Below are 17,086 nucleotides of genomic sequence, written 5' to 3'. Positions count from 1 at the left end.
TGTCTCGTCCTCTCATCCCAATATAATACAAACAAACCCACAAACATTAACACCCCAGAATATACCCTCCCTATATCAGACAGCCTGAAAATCCTTGGAGTAACAATCGACCGAAACCTCTCACTAGAGACCCAAGCTAAATCCACCATACAGAAAATGTTTCAATGTGGAAACTCAAACGCGTGAGACTATTCTTCCCGAGGGAAATATTTTGCAACCTGATACAGTCAATGGTACTAAGCCACGCAGACTATTGCAATGGAATCTATGCGGGATGCAAAGAACAAATTATAAAGAAACTTCAGACCGCCCAAAACACAGCAGCTAGGCTTATATTTGGAAAAATGTGTTTTGACAGCGCCAAACCACTCTGAGAAAAACTGCACTGGCTTCCAATTAAGGAACATATCGCTTTCAAAATCTACACAACAGTTCATAAAATTATCTATGGCGAAGCACCGGGGTACATGACAGACCTCATCGACCTGCCAACCAGAAACACCATAAAATCAGCACGATCATACCTAAACCTCCACTACCCAAGCATCAAAGGACTCAAATACAAATCCACTTATGAATCTAGCTTTTCCTACTTAAGCGCACAACTATGGAACACACTACCAACAGCAGTAAAAACTACGCTCGACCACCCAAATTTCCAGAAAGTACTAGAGTAGTGTGGTAGCCGTGTTAGTCCACTCTTAAGGTTATCAATAGAAATCAAACAAAATAAAACATGGAAAAGAAAATAAGAGGATACCTTTTTTATTGGACATAACTTAATACATTTCTTGATTAGCTTTCGAAGGTTGCCCTTCTTCGTCAGATCGGAAATACACTGTCAGCTAGCACATTTGCTTATTTCCGATCTGAGGAAGAAGGGCAACCTTCGAAAGCTAATCAAGAAATGTATTAAGTTATGTCCAATAAAAAAGGTATCATCTTATTTTCTTTTCCATGTTTTATTTTGTTTGATTTCTATTGATAACAGAAAGTACTAAAGACAACCTGTTCAGAAAAGCATACCCCACCGACCCAACATAAAAAACCTGGATACCTTGCTACACAACGTAACCAAAGACTGTATTGGACATATCCTAACTCTTCCTCTCCCTCTCTAAGTTCCTCCAATTGTATTTACCATACATGTAACCCATTCTACCACAATTTCACCTTGTATTGATCATACCTGTATTTGTTCAAACCAGAATCGGCTAAAACCGTTTACGGTACTATGTAAGCCACATTGAGCCTGCAAAAAGGTGGGAAAATGTAGGATACAAATGTAATAAATAAATAAATCTCATGCACAACTAGCTGTGGGGTTCCCAGGGCAGGTTTGGGAAGTCCTAACCTCTTCTACATTTCCTTCTGCCTAGAGCTTTATTGTCTTAACTACTTTCCCTGCTTCCCTTGGCTGTGTCTGTATCTGTTACCTCCTGTGTGTGTGTGTACGTGTGTGTGTCTGTTTTGTTTGTATATGTATATCTTTGCGTGTACATGTGACAATGCATGTTTTCCCTATGTATCTGTGTGTTTTCAGTGGGCCTAACTGGAGGGTGGTACTGTTGTGGGAGTAGTTGCGAGGGGGGGGGATAGTTTTGTAAGATGGGTGCAGTTTGTGGTGCACGGGGCAATTGTGAGGGATAATTTTGGGAGTTGGGGGAGTGAGGGGGTTGAAGTAGTTTTGGGATCTGGGAAGATGGTCAGACATTTGTGTAGTGGTTTCACTTGCAGGAGGTATTTCTGGCAGGGGAGCAGTTTGTGAGCTGCAGTCAATGCTTTGGGGGTGGGGCAAGTTGTGGGATAGAGGGATAAGGCAGTTTAGAGGTGGTGGGACAGTTGCAGGGGATAGTTCAGGAGAAATGGAGCAGTTTGCTTGGTGGAGGCAGTCAGAGGAAGAAGACAATGTTGAAGGGTGGGGCAGTAGTGAATGGAGCTGGGCAGTTTCAAAGGAGGCACTTCCTTACAGCTATGCCTCACTGTATGCACAGACCTTATATTAGCCAGACCCACATTTTGCTGATAAAAACTGTTTTCACATTGCAGAATATAACTTTCAAACAGAATTAGAATCCATTTACACCCCAGGAAAATTATGTGCCAAAAAATTACATAAGAACTGGAGCCACACTGGACTTGCTGCTTACTAATGGGGACAATGTTTCTGATGTTATAGTAGGTAATCATCTGGAGTGATTTAATATTAGGTGTGGAGAGGGTTCATTCAAAAGTGAAGGTTTTATACTTCAAAAAAGCTAACTTTTTTTAGATGGAATTATTGAAAAGAGCTATTGTAAGGGCAACAAATCTTTTTGTAAGGAAAGTAAATAAAAGTAAGAAGAAAAGGAAGCTGCTTTGGTTGTTCTCAAAAATAGTAGCTGAAAAGGTAAAGAACAGGAGGTTAGACTTTATAAATTATAAGAGATTGAAGAAAAAGGAAGGCAGGCAACATATCTGGAAAAGCTAAAAGCTAGTAGAGTAGTCAGGAAAGCAAAGATGCAAATGGAAGAAAAAATAGCCAATATGGTAAAATGGAGGAATAAGACATTTTTTAGATATGTTAGTGATAGGAGAAAACGACACTGACCTAGACTGCTTCTACCACCTGATTTCCCTATGCTTATCACATGTCTCATCACCCTCCGCCTCTTCTACCCCTCCTCCAATGCTCACTTTCCCTTGCTTGTACCTCTCCTACTCCCTTCACTTTTGCCCTTCTCTACCTACCCATTTCTTTTATTATTCTACTATACTTAACTTATATTTCTTCATTAAAACTCTGTAATCCCTGTTACTATGTAAGCCGCATTGAACCTGCTTTGAGTGGGAAAGCGCGGGGTACAAATGTAATAAATAAATAATAAACAGAAGGGTAAGGCTATAGGGCTGTGTGATGAGGATTCCTGCATAAAATGAAAGGCCTTTCCTAACTTCTTCCTTCATTCCATCCTGGAGTGCCCTGTTCTAGCTATCTTGTGGTCTCGGGTCCCTCAGAATAATCTGCAGTATCAGTTTGAATGGTCTTACTCTGTTTTATTGCTGGGTAGTGGGGAGTCCTTGTGAAAGGGGGCTTACAGAGGCAGATTTGTGCTCTTGGCAGTTCTGCTGGCTAAGAAATGTATATTGCACTCATGGATGGCTCCAACACCTTCACTGATAGCCATATGGCAGAATTATATGACAGAGAGATGGTGGAGTGGTTACATCTTCAACGTCAGTTGTTCACATCTGGAGGAAAACATCACTACCAGGATCTTTGGCATAGATATGTAACACTGTTTGCTACGGTAGATGTTGGGGATCACAGCAGTGGTTGAGATGGTAGTAAATGAGATCTGTGAACTCGGGGGGGGGGGGGGGGGGGGAGCATGGGAGGGACTGGGGATTTATGAAAAATGTCAAAGAGAGGCATTGCTCTCATTGCACTGCATGGACTTGCTGTACTTTGGTTACAATTGTTGGGTTTTCTGCTTTTTGTTATGTTTACTCTTGGAATTGTGTAGTGTTCTTGTCTTTAAAATAATACATATTAAAAAAAAATTCCATTAGCCAAACTCTGCAGGCTGTCCACACATGTTATTCTATATATGTTTTACCACAGATGTGTATTATTTACCTTAAAATCATTAAAGCTTTCACCAAAGTTAATCCTGCCCATGTTTTCCACCAGAATGTCCAGCTGGTCCCCTTTACGGCCTGTCACACTGACCATAAGCACTGAGTCTCGCTCCAGTGTCCCTTTATATACCTGAAACAGAACATGACAACAGAGGCTTGAAAATGGAGAAAAATAAAAACCAGCTTCATTTTCCTTCTCCAAGTACTGCTTCAAATGAAAGGAAGCTGTGTAAGCTCTCAGTACTAGAACAGAAGGATTATAGGCGAGTAGAACCAACTACTATTTATAATTTATATAGTGCTACTAGATATATACTTTTTTTTCACAGAATAATAATTTGGTTCAAATACGAAATATTCCATTTGGACTTTATCCAGTTTTTCCACTTACCCAAAGGAGGGCAGAATACTTCACCAGTGCTGAGGAGAGTGTCTTACTCATGTTAATACAGGTACTGTACCTTAGCTTTTTGGCTATTCTCCAGTCCTACGTTACTTACCTGTAGCAGATGTTCTCGGAGAACAGCAGGCATATGTTGTCACATGTGGATAACGTCATCCACAGAGCCTTGTGCACATACCTTGAGGTAGTGCCCCCACTGCGCATATGCCTTCCCATCCAACACTCAAGTGCGGGACCAGCAGCACAGTACTAAAGCTATGAAGACAAATCCAAGGGGAGGCAGGAGGGATGTGAGAATATATGCCTGCTGTCCTCAGAGAACACCTGCTACAGGTAACTTAGCTTTCTCTGAGGACAAGCAGGCATAATATTACATAGTAACATAGTAACATAGTAGATGACGGCAGAAAAAGACCTGCACAGTCCATCCAGTCTGCCCAACAAGATAAACTCATATGTGTATCCTTACCTTGATTTCTACCTGCCTTTTTCAGGGCACAGACCGTATAAGTCTGCCCAGCAGTATTTCCCGCCTCCCAACCACCAGTCCCGCCTCCCATCACCGGCTCTGGCACAGACCGTATAAGTCTGCCCTCCACTATCCTCACCTCCCAACCACCAACCCCTCTTCCCCCACCTGCTCCACCACCGAATTTCGGCTAAGCTGCTGAGGATCCAATCCTACTGCACAGGATTCCTTTATGTATATCCCACGCATGTTTGAATTCCGTTACCGTTTTCATCTCCACCACCTCCCGCGGGAGGGCATTCCAAGCGTCCACCACCCTCTCTGTGAAAAAATACTTCCTGACATCTTTCCTGAGTCTGCCCCCCTTCAATCTCATTTCATGTCCTCTCGTTCTACCGCCTTCCCATCTCCGGAAAAGATTCGTTTGCGGATTAATACCTTTCAAATATTTGAACGTCTGTATCATATCACTCCTGTTCCTCTTTTCCTCCAGGGTATACATGTTCAGGTCAGCAAGTCTCTCTTCATACGTCTTGGAACGCAAATCCCATACCATTCTCGTAGCTTTTCTTTGCACCGCTTCCATTTTTTTAACATCCTTCGCAAGGTACGGCCTCCAAAACTGAACACAATACTCCAGGTGGGGCCTCACCAATGACTTGTACAGGGGCATCAACACTTCCTTTCTTCTGCTGATCACACCTCTCTCTATACAGCCTAGCAATCTTCTCGCTATGGCCACCACCTTGTCACACTGTTTCGTCGCCTTCAGATCCTCAGATACTATCACCCCAAGATCCCTCTCCCCCTCAGTACCTATCAGACTCTCACCGCCTAACACATAAGTCTCTCGTGGGTTTCTACTCCCTAAATGCATCACTTTGCACTTCTTCGCATTGACTCAATAGCTACCAGGCTCACAATAAAAATCAATTTTGTAACTAAGGAGACAGTGAGCGTGGTGGAAAAAGAAGGGTCGGAGGGCGATTGACTTTTAAGTAGTAAAAAGATTCTGCATGACTGTTTGTCCATACCACACCTTAACGCAATCCTAATTTACAGGCCGCCAAGCTACTGGCAAGACTCCCAAACACACCTCATGGACTTCATCTCGAATGCATGTGTCTCTACTTCAAACCTTATCATAATAGGCGGTATTAACCTGCACCTGGAAGATCTTACCTCTACAAGCACCCAAGAATGCAAAGAATTCCTACAACTATGGGACCTTCACGTACCAAACACACAACCAACACACACTAAAGGACACACACTAGACATTATCACATATAAATTCGATCCAGACCTAAACCTTATACTAGCAGATACAAAATGGATACCCACACCATGGTCAGACCACTACAAAGCATACATCTCCCTCCAATAGCGAACGAAAACCACAATAAAAAAACAAGAACAAAAAACCTACACCACGAGAGGAAAAATAGACCCGGTAATATTCTGGCAAACAGATCTACTATAACGGATGGACAACAAAGGCAGACACAACCCAATTCCTCCTAGACTGGGACGACAGATGTAGAACAATATTAGACAACATTGCCCCAACTCAAACCAGAACCTCGCACAGAAAGAACTCAATACCGTGGTTCAACGAGGAACTGAAAAAACTCAAAACACAACTTATGAAATTAGAATGTGCGTGGAATAAAAAGAAAGACGATCCCACACTTAACGCTTGGAAACAACTCCGAAGAAAATATAAATACACCATAAGACAAACCAAAAGACTATACTACAAAACTGAAATTGGACCAAACTACAAGGACACACACAAACTCTTCCAACTCGTGAATAAACTACTAGACACCTCACCAGTCACGAACAACAGCAAAGACACACCAGGAGCTGACAACCTCACGAAGTATTTCAAGGAGAAAATAGTACAACTGCGATTTAAAATACCTGTCAGCCCCTTCGAATACGCTGCACTCCTAGACTGTTTAGACCCAGACCTTGGAGCATACCCAGCAGATAGGATCTGGACTGAATTCGAGATACTATCGGAAGACCTTGTCTCCCAAACGCTTAAAAGATTCGCCAAATCTCATTGCAAACTAGATATATGCCCAAACAACCTTATGAAATCAGCCCCTCAACAATTTATAAGAGACCTAACGAAACACGTGAATTTTATGCTACAAAATGGACTCTTCCCAAAGGAGAAAGAAAACATTCTACTCACCCCCATACCCAAAGACGCAAAGAAAAATGCGAGTGAATTAACCAACCTATAGACCAGTAGCATCCATTCCCTTAATAACCAATTGTTTCTTTACCTGGAATGGCGATGCCATAACAGGTCTTTGTAAGCCACATTGAGCCTGCAAATAGGTGGGAAAATGTGGGATACAAGTGCAATAAATAAATAATACCCAACATTCTATTCGCTTTCCTAGCCGCAGCAGCACACTGAGCAGAAGGTTTCAGCGTATTATCAACGACGACACCCAGATCCCTTTCTTGGTCCGTAACTCCTAACGTGAAACCTTGCATGATGTAGCTATAATTTGGGTTCTTTTTTCCCCACATGCATCACCTTGCACTTGCTCACATTAAACGTCATCTGCCATTTAGCCACCCAGTCTCCCAGTCTCGTAAGGTCCTTCTGTAATTTTTCACAATCCTCTCGCGAGTTAACAACTTTGAATAACTTTGTGTCATCAGCAAATTTAATTACCTCGCTAGTAACTCCCACCTCTAAATCATTTATAAATATATTAAAAAGCAGCAGTCCTAGCACAGACCCCTGAGGAACCCCACTAACTACCCTTCTCCATTGTGAATACTGCCCATTTAACCCCACTCTCTGGTTCCTATCCTTCAACCAGTTTTTAATCCACAATAGGACATTTCCTCCTATCCCATGACCCTCCAATTTCCTCTGTAGCCATTCATGAAAATCCAGATACACAATATCAACCGGCTCCCCTTTGTCCACATGTTTGTTTACTCCTTCAAAGAATTGAAGTAATTTTGGTCAGGCAAGATTTCCCCACACAAAAGCCGTGCTGACTTGGTCTCAGTAATCCATGTCCTCGGATATAGTAGATATAGTAGAATTGGAAAAGGTACAGCGAAGGGCGACGAAAATGATAGTGGGGATGGGACGACTTTCCTATGAAGAGAGGCTGAGAAGGCTAGGGCTTTTCAGCTTGGAGAAGAGACGGCTGAGGGGAGATATGATAGAAGTGTATAAAATAATGAGTGGAATGGATCGGGTGGATGTGAAGCGACTGTTCACGCTATCCAAAAATACTAGGACTAGAGGGCATGAGTTGAAGCTACAGTGTGGTAAATTTAAAACGAATCGGAGAAAATTTTTCTTCACCCAACGTGTAATTAGACTCTGGAATTCATTGCCGGAGAACGTGGTACGGGCGGTTAGCTTGACGGAGTTTAAAAAGGGGTTAGATAGATTCCTAAAGGACAAGTCCATAGACCGCTATTAAATGGACTGGAAAAATTCCTCATTTTTAGGTATAACTTGTCTGGAATGTTTTTACGTTTGGGGAGCGTGCCAGGTGCCCTTGACCTGGATTGGCCACTGTCGGTGACAGGATGCTGGGCTAGATGGACCTTTGGTCTTTCCCAGTATGGCACTACTTATGTACTTATGTACTTATGCTCTGTAATTTTGTTTTTAATAATAGCCTCTACCATTTTCTCCGGCACTGACGTCAGACTCACCGGTCTATAATTTCCCGGATCTGCCCTGGAGCCTTTTTAAAAAATCGGCGTTACATTGGCCACCCTCCAATCTTCCGGTACCACGCTCGATTTTAAGTATAAGTTGCATATCACTAGCAGTAGCTCTGCAAGCTCATTTTTCAGTTCTATCAGTACTCTAGGATGAATACCATCTGGTCCAGGAGATTTGCTACTCTTCAGTTTGCTGAACTGCCCATTACGTCCTCCAGGTTTACCGTGAAGTCAGTAAGTTTCTCCGACTTGTCCGCTTGAAATGATTCCTTTATGTTTATCCCACGCATGTTTGAATTCCGTTACCGTTTTCCTATCCACCACCTCCCGCGGGAGGGCATTCCAAGCATCCACCACTCTCTCCGTGAAAAAATACTTCCTGACATTTTTCTTGAGTCTGCCCCTCTTCAATCTCATTTCATGTCCTCTAGTTCTACCGCCTTCCCTCCCCTTACTCCCCCAGTGATCACCAACCCCCTCCCACCCAAAAAAAAACTTTTTTAGCAACCTCTATGCCAGCCTGAAATGTCAAACCCAGCTCCCTGACAGCAGTATGCAAGTCCCTGGAGCAGTTTTTAGTGGGTACTGTGCACTTCAGGCAGGTGGACCCAGGCCCATCCCCCCCCTACCTGTTACACTTGTGGTGGTAAATGGGAGCCCTCCAAACCCCCCCAAACCCCACTGTACCCACATGTAGGTGCCCCCCTTCATCCCTAAGGGCTATGGTAGTGGTGTACAGTTGTGGGTAGTGGGTTTTGGGGGGATTTTGGGGACTCATCACACAAGGTAAGGGAGCTATGTACCTGGGAGCTATTTTGTTTTTTTAATTTTTAGAAGTGCGCCCTAGAGTGCCCAGTTGGTGTCCTGGCATGCGAGGGGGGCCAGTGCAGTACAAATGCTGGCTCCACCCACAACCAAATGCCTTGGATTTGGCCGGGTTTGAGATCGCCGGCATTAGTTTCCATTATCGCCGAAAATCGATGCCGGCCATCTCAAACCCGGCCATCTCTGACATTTGGCCAGGCCCAACCATATTAGCGAAGAAAAAGATGACCAGCCATCTTTTTCGAAAATACGGTTGGCTCCATCCATTTGCGGAGTTGGCCGCCACCGTTCGATTATGCCCCTCAGTGTTAATTTGCAATCTTTTGTCTGATTTTTATTTAAGGACATTTGATCTACTATGGTCTCTTTTGCACCTCGCTATCGGGATACTGTATCGCCCCTGTTTTGGTGATATCTTTGAAAGATACCTTGTTCCGAACCATGCGTTTCTGAATGACTGTCGGCCTTCCCCCAGGTTCTAGTTTAAAAGCTGCTCTATCTCCTTTTTAAATGCCGATGCCAGCAGCCTGTATTGTGTTCTGTGTGTATGCCACATGGACTATGATATTTTCTGTAAATATTACCCCTCATTTCTAGAACATGCTCTGCATATATTTTATATGGGAATATTCTTTTTTGTTAATTTCTGCATGTATCTCACTTTTAGGGTATGTTAGAGGAGTCTCAGTGTCTTACCCCATTAACTAGGACGTATCCCAGATCATGGACTCCATTGAGAGAAGACATAAGCGGGGTTGGATTCCAAGCATCTATTGGTAGGCGAGTGCGATACAGCATGAATCCAAAGTACTAGAATAGAGAATGAAGAAGAGTTTTCCCACAGTTCACTCTTAAGTTCTGCCATTTCCTTGCACCTAGCCTTCTACATAGATACTATAACTGTAGAGTTTAGTAATACAGCCTTCATATCTCAGGCACAATGTTCTCTACAGTCAGAATGTCTGTGTGAAGGTGTTTAAATCCCTACAATCACCAATACATCTGGCACCAGCAGGAAATATTAGGAAACAGGAGTAAATAGGGAAGAGTGAGATCCCTTCTCATCCTGAGACACCATTCTGAGTTCACTCCTGTGTATGCTCTGAACTCTAAAACAAGCACACACATACACAATGAGCTCATTCACATGTACAATACTGTTTTAGTTCACTCTCATACCAATACACAGTAGTTTGAGTTCATTGTCACGTATGCAAACACTGAATTCTCTCAGACAATCTTTTTTTGAGCAGGAGGGTTACATCTCTTCTTTTGATAACAGTTGTTACAGAATCATGTATCCTGTGGGCTCAGATTGTAGTGTGTTCAACCTGAGTCCAAGGTCAGCAGGGGATCCTCCAACATTTGATCCCACACCTGATTTTAGCAACATGACTGAGAAGTCATCAGTCTTATGTTCATTCTAACACACATGCACAACCCAGACTAACTTATATGTGTTTAAATTGGAAGTATATCACCTGCTTGATGTCTTCAAAACTTAATGGGTATGGCGTTTTCACTGGTGGGTATGGCGAGAGATCATCAAGACAATCTATTAATTCTCCAATCTGCAAAGATACAAGAATTCTCAATCTAAAGCAATGAAAAAGCAGTAGCATTCTGCACACCTGTCTACTGTATAGTGCCAGAACTTTACCTACAACGGTCTCATACAGGCAGTAAAATTCACCTAGCAGGTTTAAAAGTACCTCAGAGATTATCTTGAGGAATAAAATGAATCAGAGCCAGAGATTGTGAGGCCATGTTTGAACGTGCAATGAACAGAAATGCTGCCAACAATTTAAGAGAAATTAGAGAACATCTACTCAGAAGTACACAGTTGAAAAAGTTCTAGGCTAAATCTGGCCCTCATGCTAAGCTACTGCCAAAATAATGTACAGAACACTGTCTTACATGGCCAGTTCCTTTTATACTAGCTCTCAGGTTAGTCTATAACCTAGGTTAAGCACTGTCTCTGGAAATCTGTATACCAACCTTCACAAAGCTGAGATTTTACACACTCAAACGGTTCTTCCAGACACTGTAATTGATAAAGACTCCTCTTGTACTTTACTCTCTGCATTATTGAGCTTAGTACTTTATTTTGTTTATATTGACTTATGAGACACAATATAATTTAGAGAGTTTATATTGAGCTAATATTTAACTGCTGTGTATTTTTCTCAGAGTTATATTATTTATTACCATTTTGGAGAGTTTTGATTAGAAACACAGAGTTTTTCTGACTGAAAATGGTGTGATTTTTGCTGTAGAAGCTGAGTACCTCGTCTTTGTTCAGGTCACTGAGGTCTTTTCTTAATTTCCTTATAGGAGGACTTTAATTTACTTGTGATTTACAGATTGGGTTTTCTTGTGCAATACTGTAAGTCTTCAACAAGCCATTCAGACTTAACAAACAAAAAGAAGGAAATTAAGAAGGAAAACATGATGTAAATAAATACGTAGAAGACAGAGTAGTTCAGACTGGTTTAAGACCTAATGGAAAAGGAATTGTCATAAGATTTGGCGAGGGTATGAGACCTGGCAGATTCCCCCAGTTCCTGGCTCCTAAGTTCCATAGCTGCGTTTTTCCTTGGGGGGGGGGTTAGCTTGGAGAGGGGGTAGAGAAGGTCTGGTGGGCAATTGCCTTGGTTTGCTCTTGTTATACTGCTTGTGATATTATCTGCTTACTTCTTTAATAAAACCAAGGTAAGACAAAACTCTTGTTGTATAAAGCTCATCACCAGTGTATATCCTGGGGCTTACGAGAGCAATACCTCTTTGCTATGTGGTTCTTATAGTCCACTAAATCCAGATTCAGAGTGGATAACTCAGAAAGAGATCCTACATATTACAAAAATTACATTTTATCTTCATCATCTCATTAAAAAATCAAACTTTTTCAGAAAACAGATAATTCTTTAAATCTTTTCAAAAGGCAACATATATATGAATTTTCCAAATTGTCAGAGGTAATCTAAATAAGATAAGAACATCTTCCTAAGAGATGGATAATTTAACTTTAAATAACGTTCCTTTTGAGCCAAACAAAAAGTTGAAGAGAAATCAAGATAATGAATAGACAGCTGGAATTATCTCCATATAAAGATTTATATAGTAAACAAAATTTAAATTTTATCCTAGAATCAACAGGAAGCCAATGCAAATCATACAACCAACAAGTAGCTCTCTCATATCTACCCAATCCATAAATCAGTCTCATGAGCCCTCCATACAGTGAGCTACAAATAATCCAAGTATGGGAGAAGAATGGCTTGTGCCACACTTCTAAAACTATACGGAGGTAACAAGAGCGCAATACCCTCAATTGCCTTAGCCTAAAAAGGAATTTTTTCATTAATGCTTTTAATTGTTATTTATTTATTTATTTATTATTTATTTATTACATTTGTATCCCACATTATCCCACCTCTTTGAAGGCTCAATGTGGCTTACAATTCGTCATGGATACTGGAGATAGAAGAGAATATACATTTGGTTTTACAGAGGGTTATGGGTTACATGGTGGTAAGATACATGAGAGTATTAAAGCAAAAGGCATTAAACTACATTTCTGGATATATTAAAGATAGTACAGTTACACGTGTTGATCTTTATGATATATCTTGTCGAAGAGATAAGTTTTCAATAATTTACGGAAATTGGTCAATTCAATTCAAAAGACAAACTTGAGTCAATAATAACTCCAAGTACTTTGGAATGGTCTTTAATTTATAAATTTTCTCCAGACTATAAAGTAAGATGTTTCATTGAAAATGACTCATAACCTCCAAACCGTACTCCTGTATTTTAGTTTCTCATAGCCCGATCATCTGTCTTAACAATAATTTCCCTCAAAAACTTCCTGGTATCTTCATAGACCTACCAACCAGAAACACAATCGGATCAACACAAACATACCTAAACCCCCACTACCCAAATTGCAAAGGACTAAAATACAAATCAACTTATGCATCCAGCTTCTCCTACATAAGCACACAACTGTGGAACGCACTACCAAAAGTTGTGAAAACAACGTACGACCACTTAAACTTCCGGAAGTTACTAAAAACCAACCTGTTCAAAAAGGCATACCCAATAGACCCCACGTAAATGCCTGAACACTGCAACACAACGAAACCAAAGCTCATAATTGGTCACTAACTAACTCTTCCTCTCTATGATTCTCTAATGTGTCTGTAACACATGATTCTTATTCGAACATAACACCATTTTGTATTTCTCTACTGGAGATGGCGAACGCCTTCATGGTACTATATAAGCCACATTGAACCTGCAAATAGGTGGGGAAAATGCGGGATACAAATGTAACAAATAACATAAAATAAAATTTATCCAAGCAGTACATAGCAAAAAATATCCTCTGTATATGAGAAAACCATAACACCTATTGTTGACAATACACAATCCATCTTACTCAGGTAGATATTAAACAGGGATGGCGAGAGTGAGGAACCTTGCATAAGTACATAAGTATTGCCATACTGGGACAGACCAAAGGTCCATCAAGCCCAGCATCCTGTTTCCAACAGTTGGCAATCCAGGTCACAAATACCTGACAAGATCCCAAAACAATACAATACACATTTTATACTGCTTATTCTAGAAATACAATACGTAAACCAGTAGAGAGAATCCCAAGAGTGTATGGTGTTGTCCTAATGTGCAACTTAGTGCTATTTACTGATAAAGATAATCTTTACCACCACTTTAGGTGTGTATCTTTTAAATGGCGACAATTTTAATCATTGACTGCCTCTCTCCTGCCTCTATTTCAATACTTGGCATTCTCTCTACTGTTTTACGTATTGTATATCTAATTGTTGCAGTAGAACATTGCCAGTATTTATTGACAGTATTCTAGAAATAAATAGTGGATTTTAATAATGGCTTATGGACTTTTCTTTTAGGAAGCTAGCCAAATCTTTTTAAACCCCACTAAGCTAACTGCTTTTACTACATTTTCTTGCAAAGAATTCCAGAGTTTAATAACACATTGAGTGAAGAAATATTTTCTCTGATTTGTTTTAATTTTACTACTTTGTAGCTTCATAGTATGCCCCTAGTCCTAGTATTTTTGGAAAGAGTAAACAAGCGATTCATGTCAACCCATTCCACTCGTTATTTGGTTAGTGACTCCTAATGTGCAACCTTGCATTACATAGCTAGCTAGCTCTGGACTCCAAAGATACATTAGAACCTTTCCTCACCCTATTAAGATCTTTTCTGCAAAAATTCTTCAAACCAATTCAAAACCATCCCACCCACTCCAAACAGACTCAATCTAATTAACAGTTGTTTATGAGAAGGGTGACGAAAATGATAAATGGGATGGGACTTCCCTATGAGGAAAGGTTGAAGCGCCTAGGGCTTGCTTGCACTGCTTATTTCTGGGATAAGCAACATAAAATGCATTGAACTTTTTTGGGATCTTGCCAGGTATTTGTCACCTGGATTGGCCACTGTTAGAAACAGGATACTGGGCTTGATGGACCTTTGGTCTGTCCCAGTGTGGCAATACTTATGTACTTATGACACAATGCATCAAAAGCAGCTGATTTTCCTGAAATCAATTTAATAATGGTCTATGGACTTTTCCTTTAGGAATCTGTCCAAACCTTTTTTTTTAAACCTTGCTAAGCTAACCGCCTTTACCACATTCTCTGGCAACGAATTCCAGAGTTTAACTACATGTTAAGTGAAGAAACATTTTCTCTAATTCAAATTAAATTTACTACTTGTATCTTCATGCCCCCTAGTCCTAGTATTTTTGGAAAGAGTAAACAAACGATTCATGTCTACCCGTTCCATTCCACTCCACTCATTATTTTATAAACCTCTATCATATCTCCCCTTAGCTGTCTTTTCTCCAATCTGAAGAGCCCTAGACACTTCAGCCTTCCTCATAGGGAAGTTGTCCCATCCCCTTTATCATTTTCATTGCCCTTCTCTGTACTTTTTCTAATTCTACAATATCTTTTTTGAGATGTGGTGACCAGAATTGAACACAATATTCGAGGTGCAGTCGCACCATGGACCGATACAAAGGCATTAAAACGTCCTCACTTTTATTTTCCATTCCTTTCATAATAATACCTAACATTCTCTTTGCTTTCTTAGCCGCCGCAGCACACTGAGCAGAGGGTTTCAATGTATGATCAACGCCGCCGCTGAGATCCCTTTCTTGGTCGTTCACTCCTAACGTAGAACCTTGCATTACGTAGCTATAGTTCAGGTTCCTCTTTCCCACATGCATCACTTTGCACTTGCAAACGTCATCTGCCATTTGGACGCCCAGTCTTGTAAGGTCCTCTTGTAATTTTTCACAATCCTAGCGCGATTTAACAATTTTGAATAACTTTGTGTCACCAGCAAATTTAATTACTTCACTAGTTACTCCCATCTCTAGATCATTTATAAATATGTTAAAAAGCAGCAGTCCCAGCACAGACCCTTAGGGAACCCCACTATTTACCCTTCTCCATTGAGAATACTGACAATTTAACCCTACTCTCTGTTCTCTATCTTTTAACCAGTTTTTAATCCACAATAGGACACTACGTCCAATCCCATGACTCTCCAATTTCTTCTGGAGTCTTTCATGAGGTACTTTGTCAAACGTCTTTTGAAACTCCAGATATACAGTTTCGACCGGCTCCCCTTTATCCACGTTTGTTCACCCCTTCAAAGAAATGTAATAGATTGGTGAGGCAAGATTTCCCTTCACTAAATCCATGTTGGCTTTGTCTCATTAATCCATGCTTTTGAATATGCTCTGTAATTTTGTTCTTAATAATAGTCTCTACCATTTTGCCCTGCACCGATGTCAGGCTTACCGGTCTTTAATTTCCCAGATTCCCTCTGGAACCTTTTTAAAATATCGGCATTACATGGGCTACCCTCCAATCTTCCGGTACCACATTTGATTTTAGATTTAAATTACATATTACTAACAATAGTTTTGCCAGTTCATTTTTCAATTCTATCAAAACAAACAGGGCAAATAAGAGAATTTGAAAGCATGAACAGAAGAATAAGGACAAGAGGTCTGCAAGCAGTCTCAATAAGGTGGACTTTTAGGCTGGATTTGAATGTTTCCTATGCTATGAACTTCTATGTTTTGTTGTGCCGGAGGAAAAAAGCCTCAACAGTGTTGTAGAGCACAATTTTCTCTTTCAGATGATACTGTTCACAAGCTGATTCAGGCAGACTCTTTTTTAATAATTGGCTTTGAACTTTGGTACATTTTACCATATGCGCTGACAGTGCCAAATTTGAAGAGATCCTGCAGGGCGGTTATAGATGCTGGTTAGTTGCAAATCTGGCAGTATTATGTCCAGCACAAGCATAATGCTTGTTCAAAAGTTCAAGTCCGTATCTTTGTTTGCATGGAAGTTGTTGCAGTTTGAATATTGATCCAAATATGTTCCGATGAGTCGCAACCAATTTTGATGCACAATTTGAGTCAACTTGTTTGACTGGATTTTGCATCCATAATGTTAAAATGTATTTCATCGGAATTAGCATCAAAAACTGTACAGGATTTGAATTTTTTAGCTATTCTTATAAATGTGTTTGGATTTTATTAGACCCCAAAAATGGCATTTTGGTAAATGTCGCACGGTCATGGACTGACAACCTTTCAGAAAAGGGGGTCTAGATCTGCAACTATTGCAGTTAGAGACCTCAAATTTTGGGAAACTTCGTTTAACACCTGACTCACGCAACAGATAAAATTTGAACAAAATTGGAGAACATGATGGTGGGAACTTTTTTTTTAATTTTAGACCACTTGGCATGGAATGACCCCGATGCTAGAACCTCAAGTTGGCAATATCAGACAAGCAGGCTGAGATTTGGGCTAGTATTTATGAGACGTAGATCTGAAAGCCACAAGAGGAGTATTCAAGAAAGAAGTACAGAGACAGACATTGTCTTAAAACAAAGCCCTAAGGTACACTGATTGAAACTGGAATAGCAATGGGGGAGGATCCACCAGAATAACCCCCTCATTCTATAAC

The 17,086-nt window shown here is 40.7% G+C and overlaps 1 protein-coding gene across 2 annotated transcripts in view; it reads right to left on the bottom strand.

The window, feature by feature from the left end:
- Positions 1–17,086, bottom strand: part of GLB1L (galactosidase beta 1 like) — a 194,939-nt gene that overhangs the window by 11,657 nt on the left and 166,196 nt on the right. For both annotated transcript variants that reach the window (XM_030208753.1, XM_030208752.1), the window contains exons 15-17: positions 10,523–10,612; positions 9,738–9,851; positions 3,620–3,751 (exon numbers count right to left, since the gene is read on the bottom strand). In XM_030208753.1, coding sequence (XP_030064613.1) covers positions 3,620–3,751; positions 9,738–9,851; positions 10,523–10,612 — 336 coding nt within the window. The remainder of the gene's footprint in view (positions 1–3,619; positions 3,752–9,737; positions 9,852–10,522; positions 10,613–17,086) is intronic.

The sequence above is a fragment of the Microcaecilia unicolor genome, chromosome 7 (genome assembly GCF_901765095.1).
Source record: "Microcaecilia unicolor chromosome 7, aMicUni1.1, whole genome shotgun sequence".
Classification (NCBI taxonomy): domain Eukaryota; kingdom Metazoa; phylum Chordata; class Amphibia; order Gymnophiona; family Siphonopidae; genus Microcaecilia; species Microcaecilia unicolor.
This window is presented reverse-complemented; position numbering and strand designations above follow the sequence as displayed.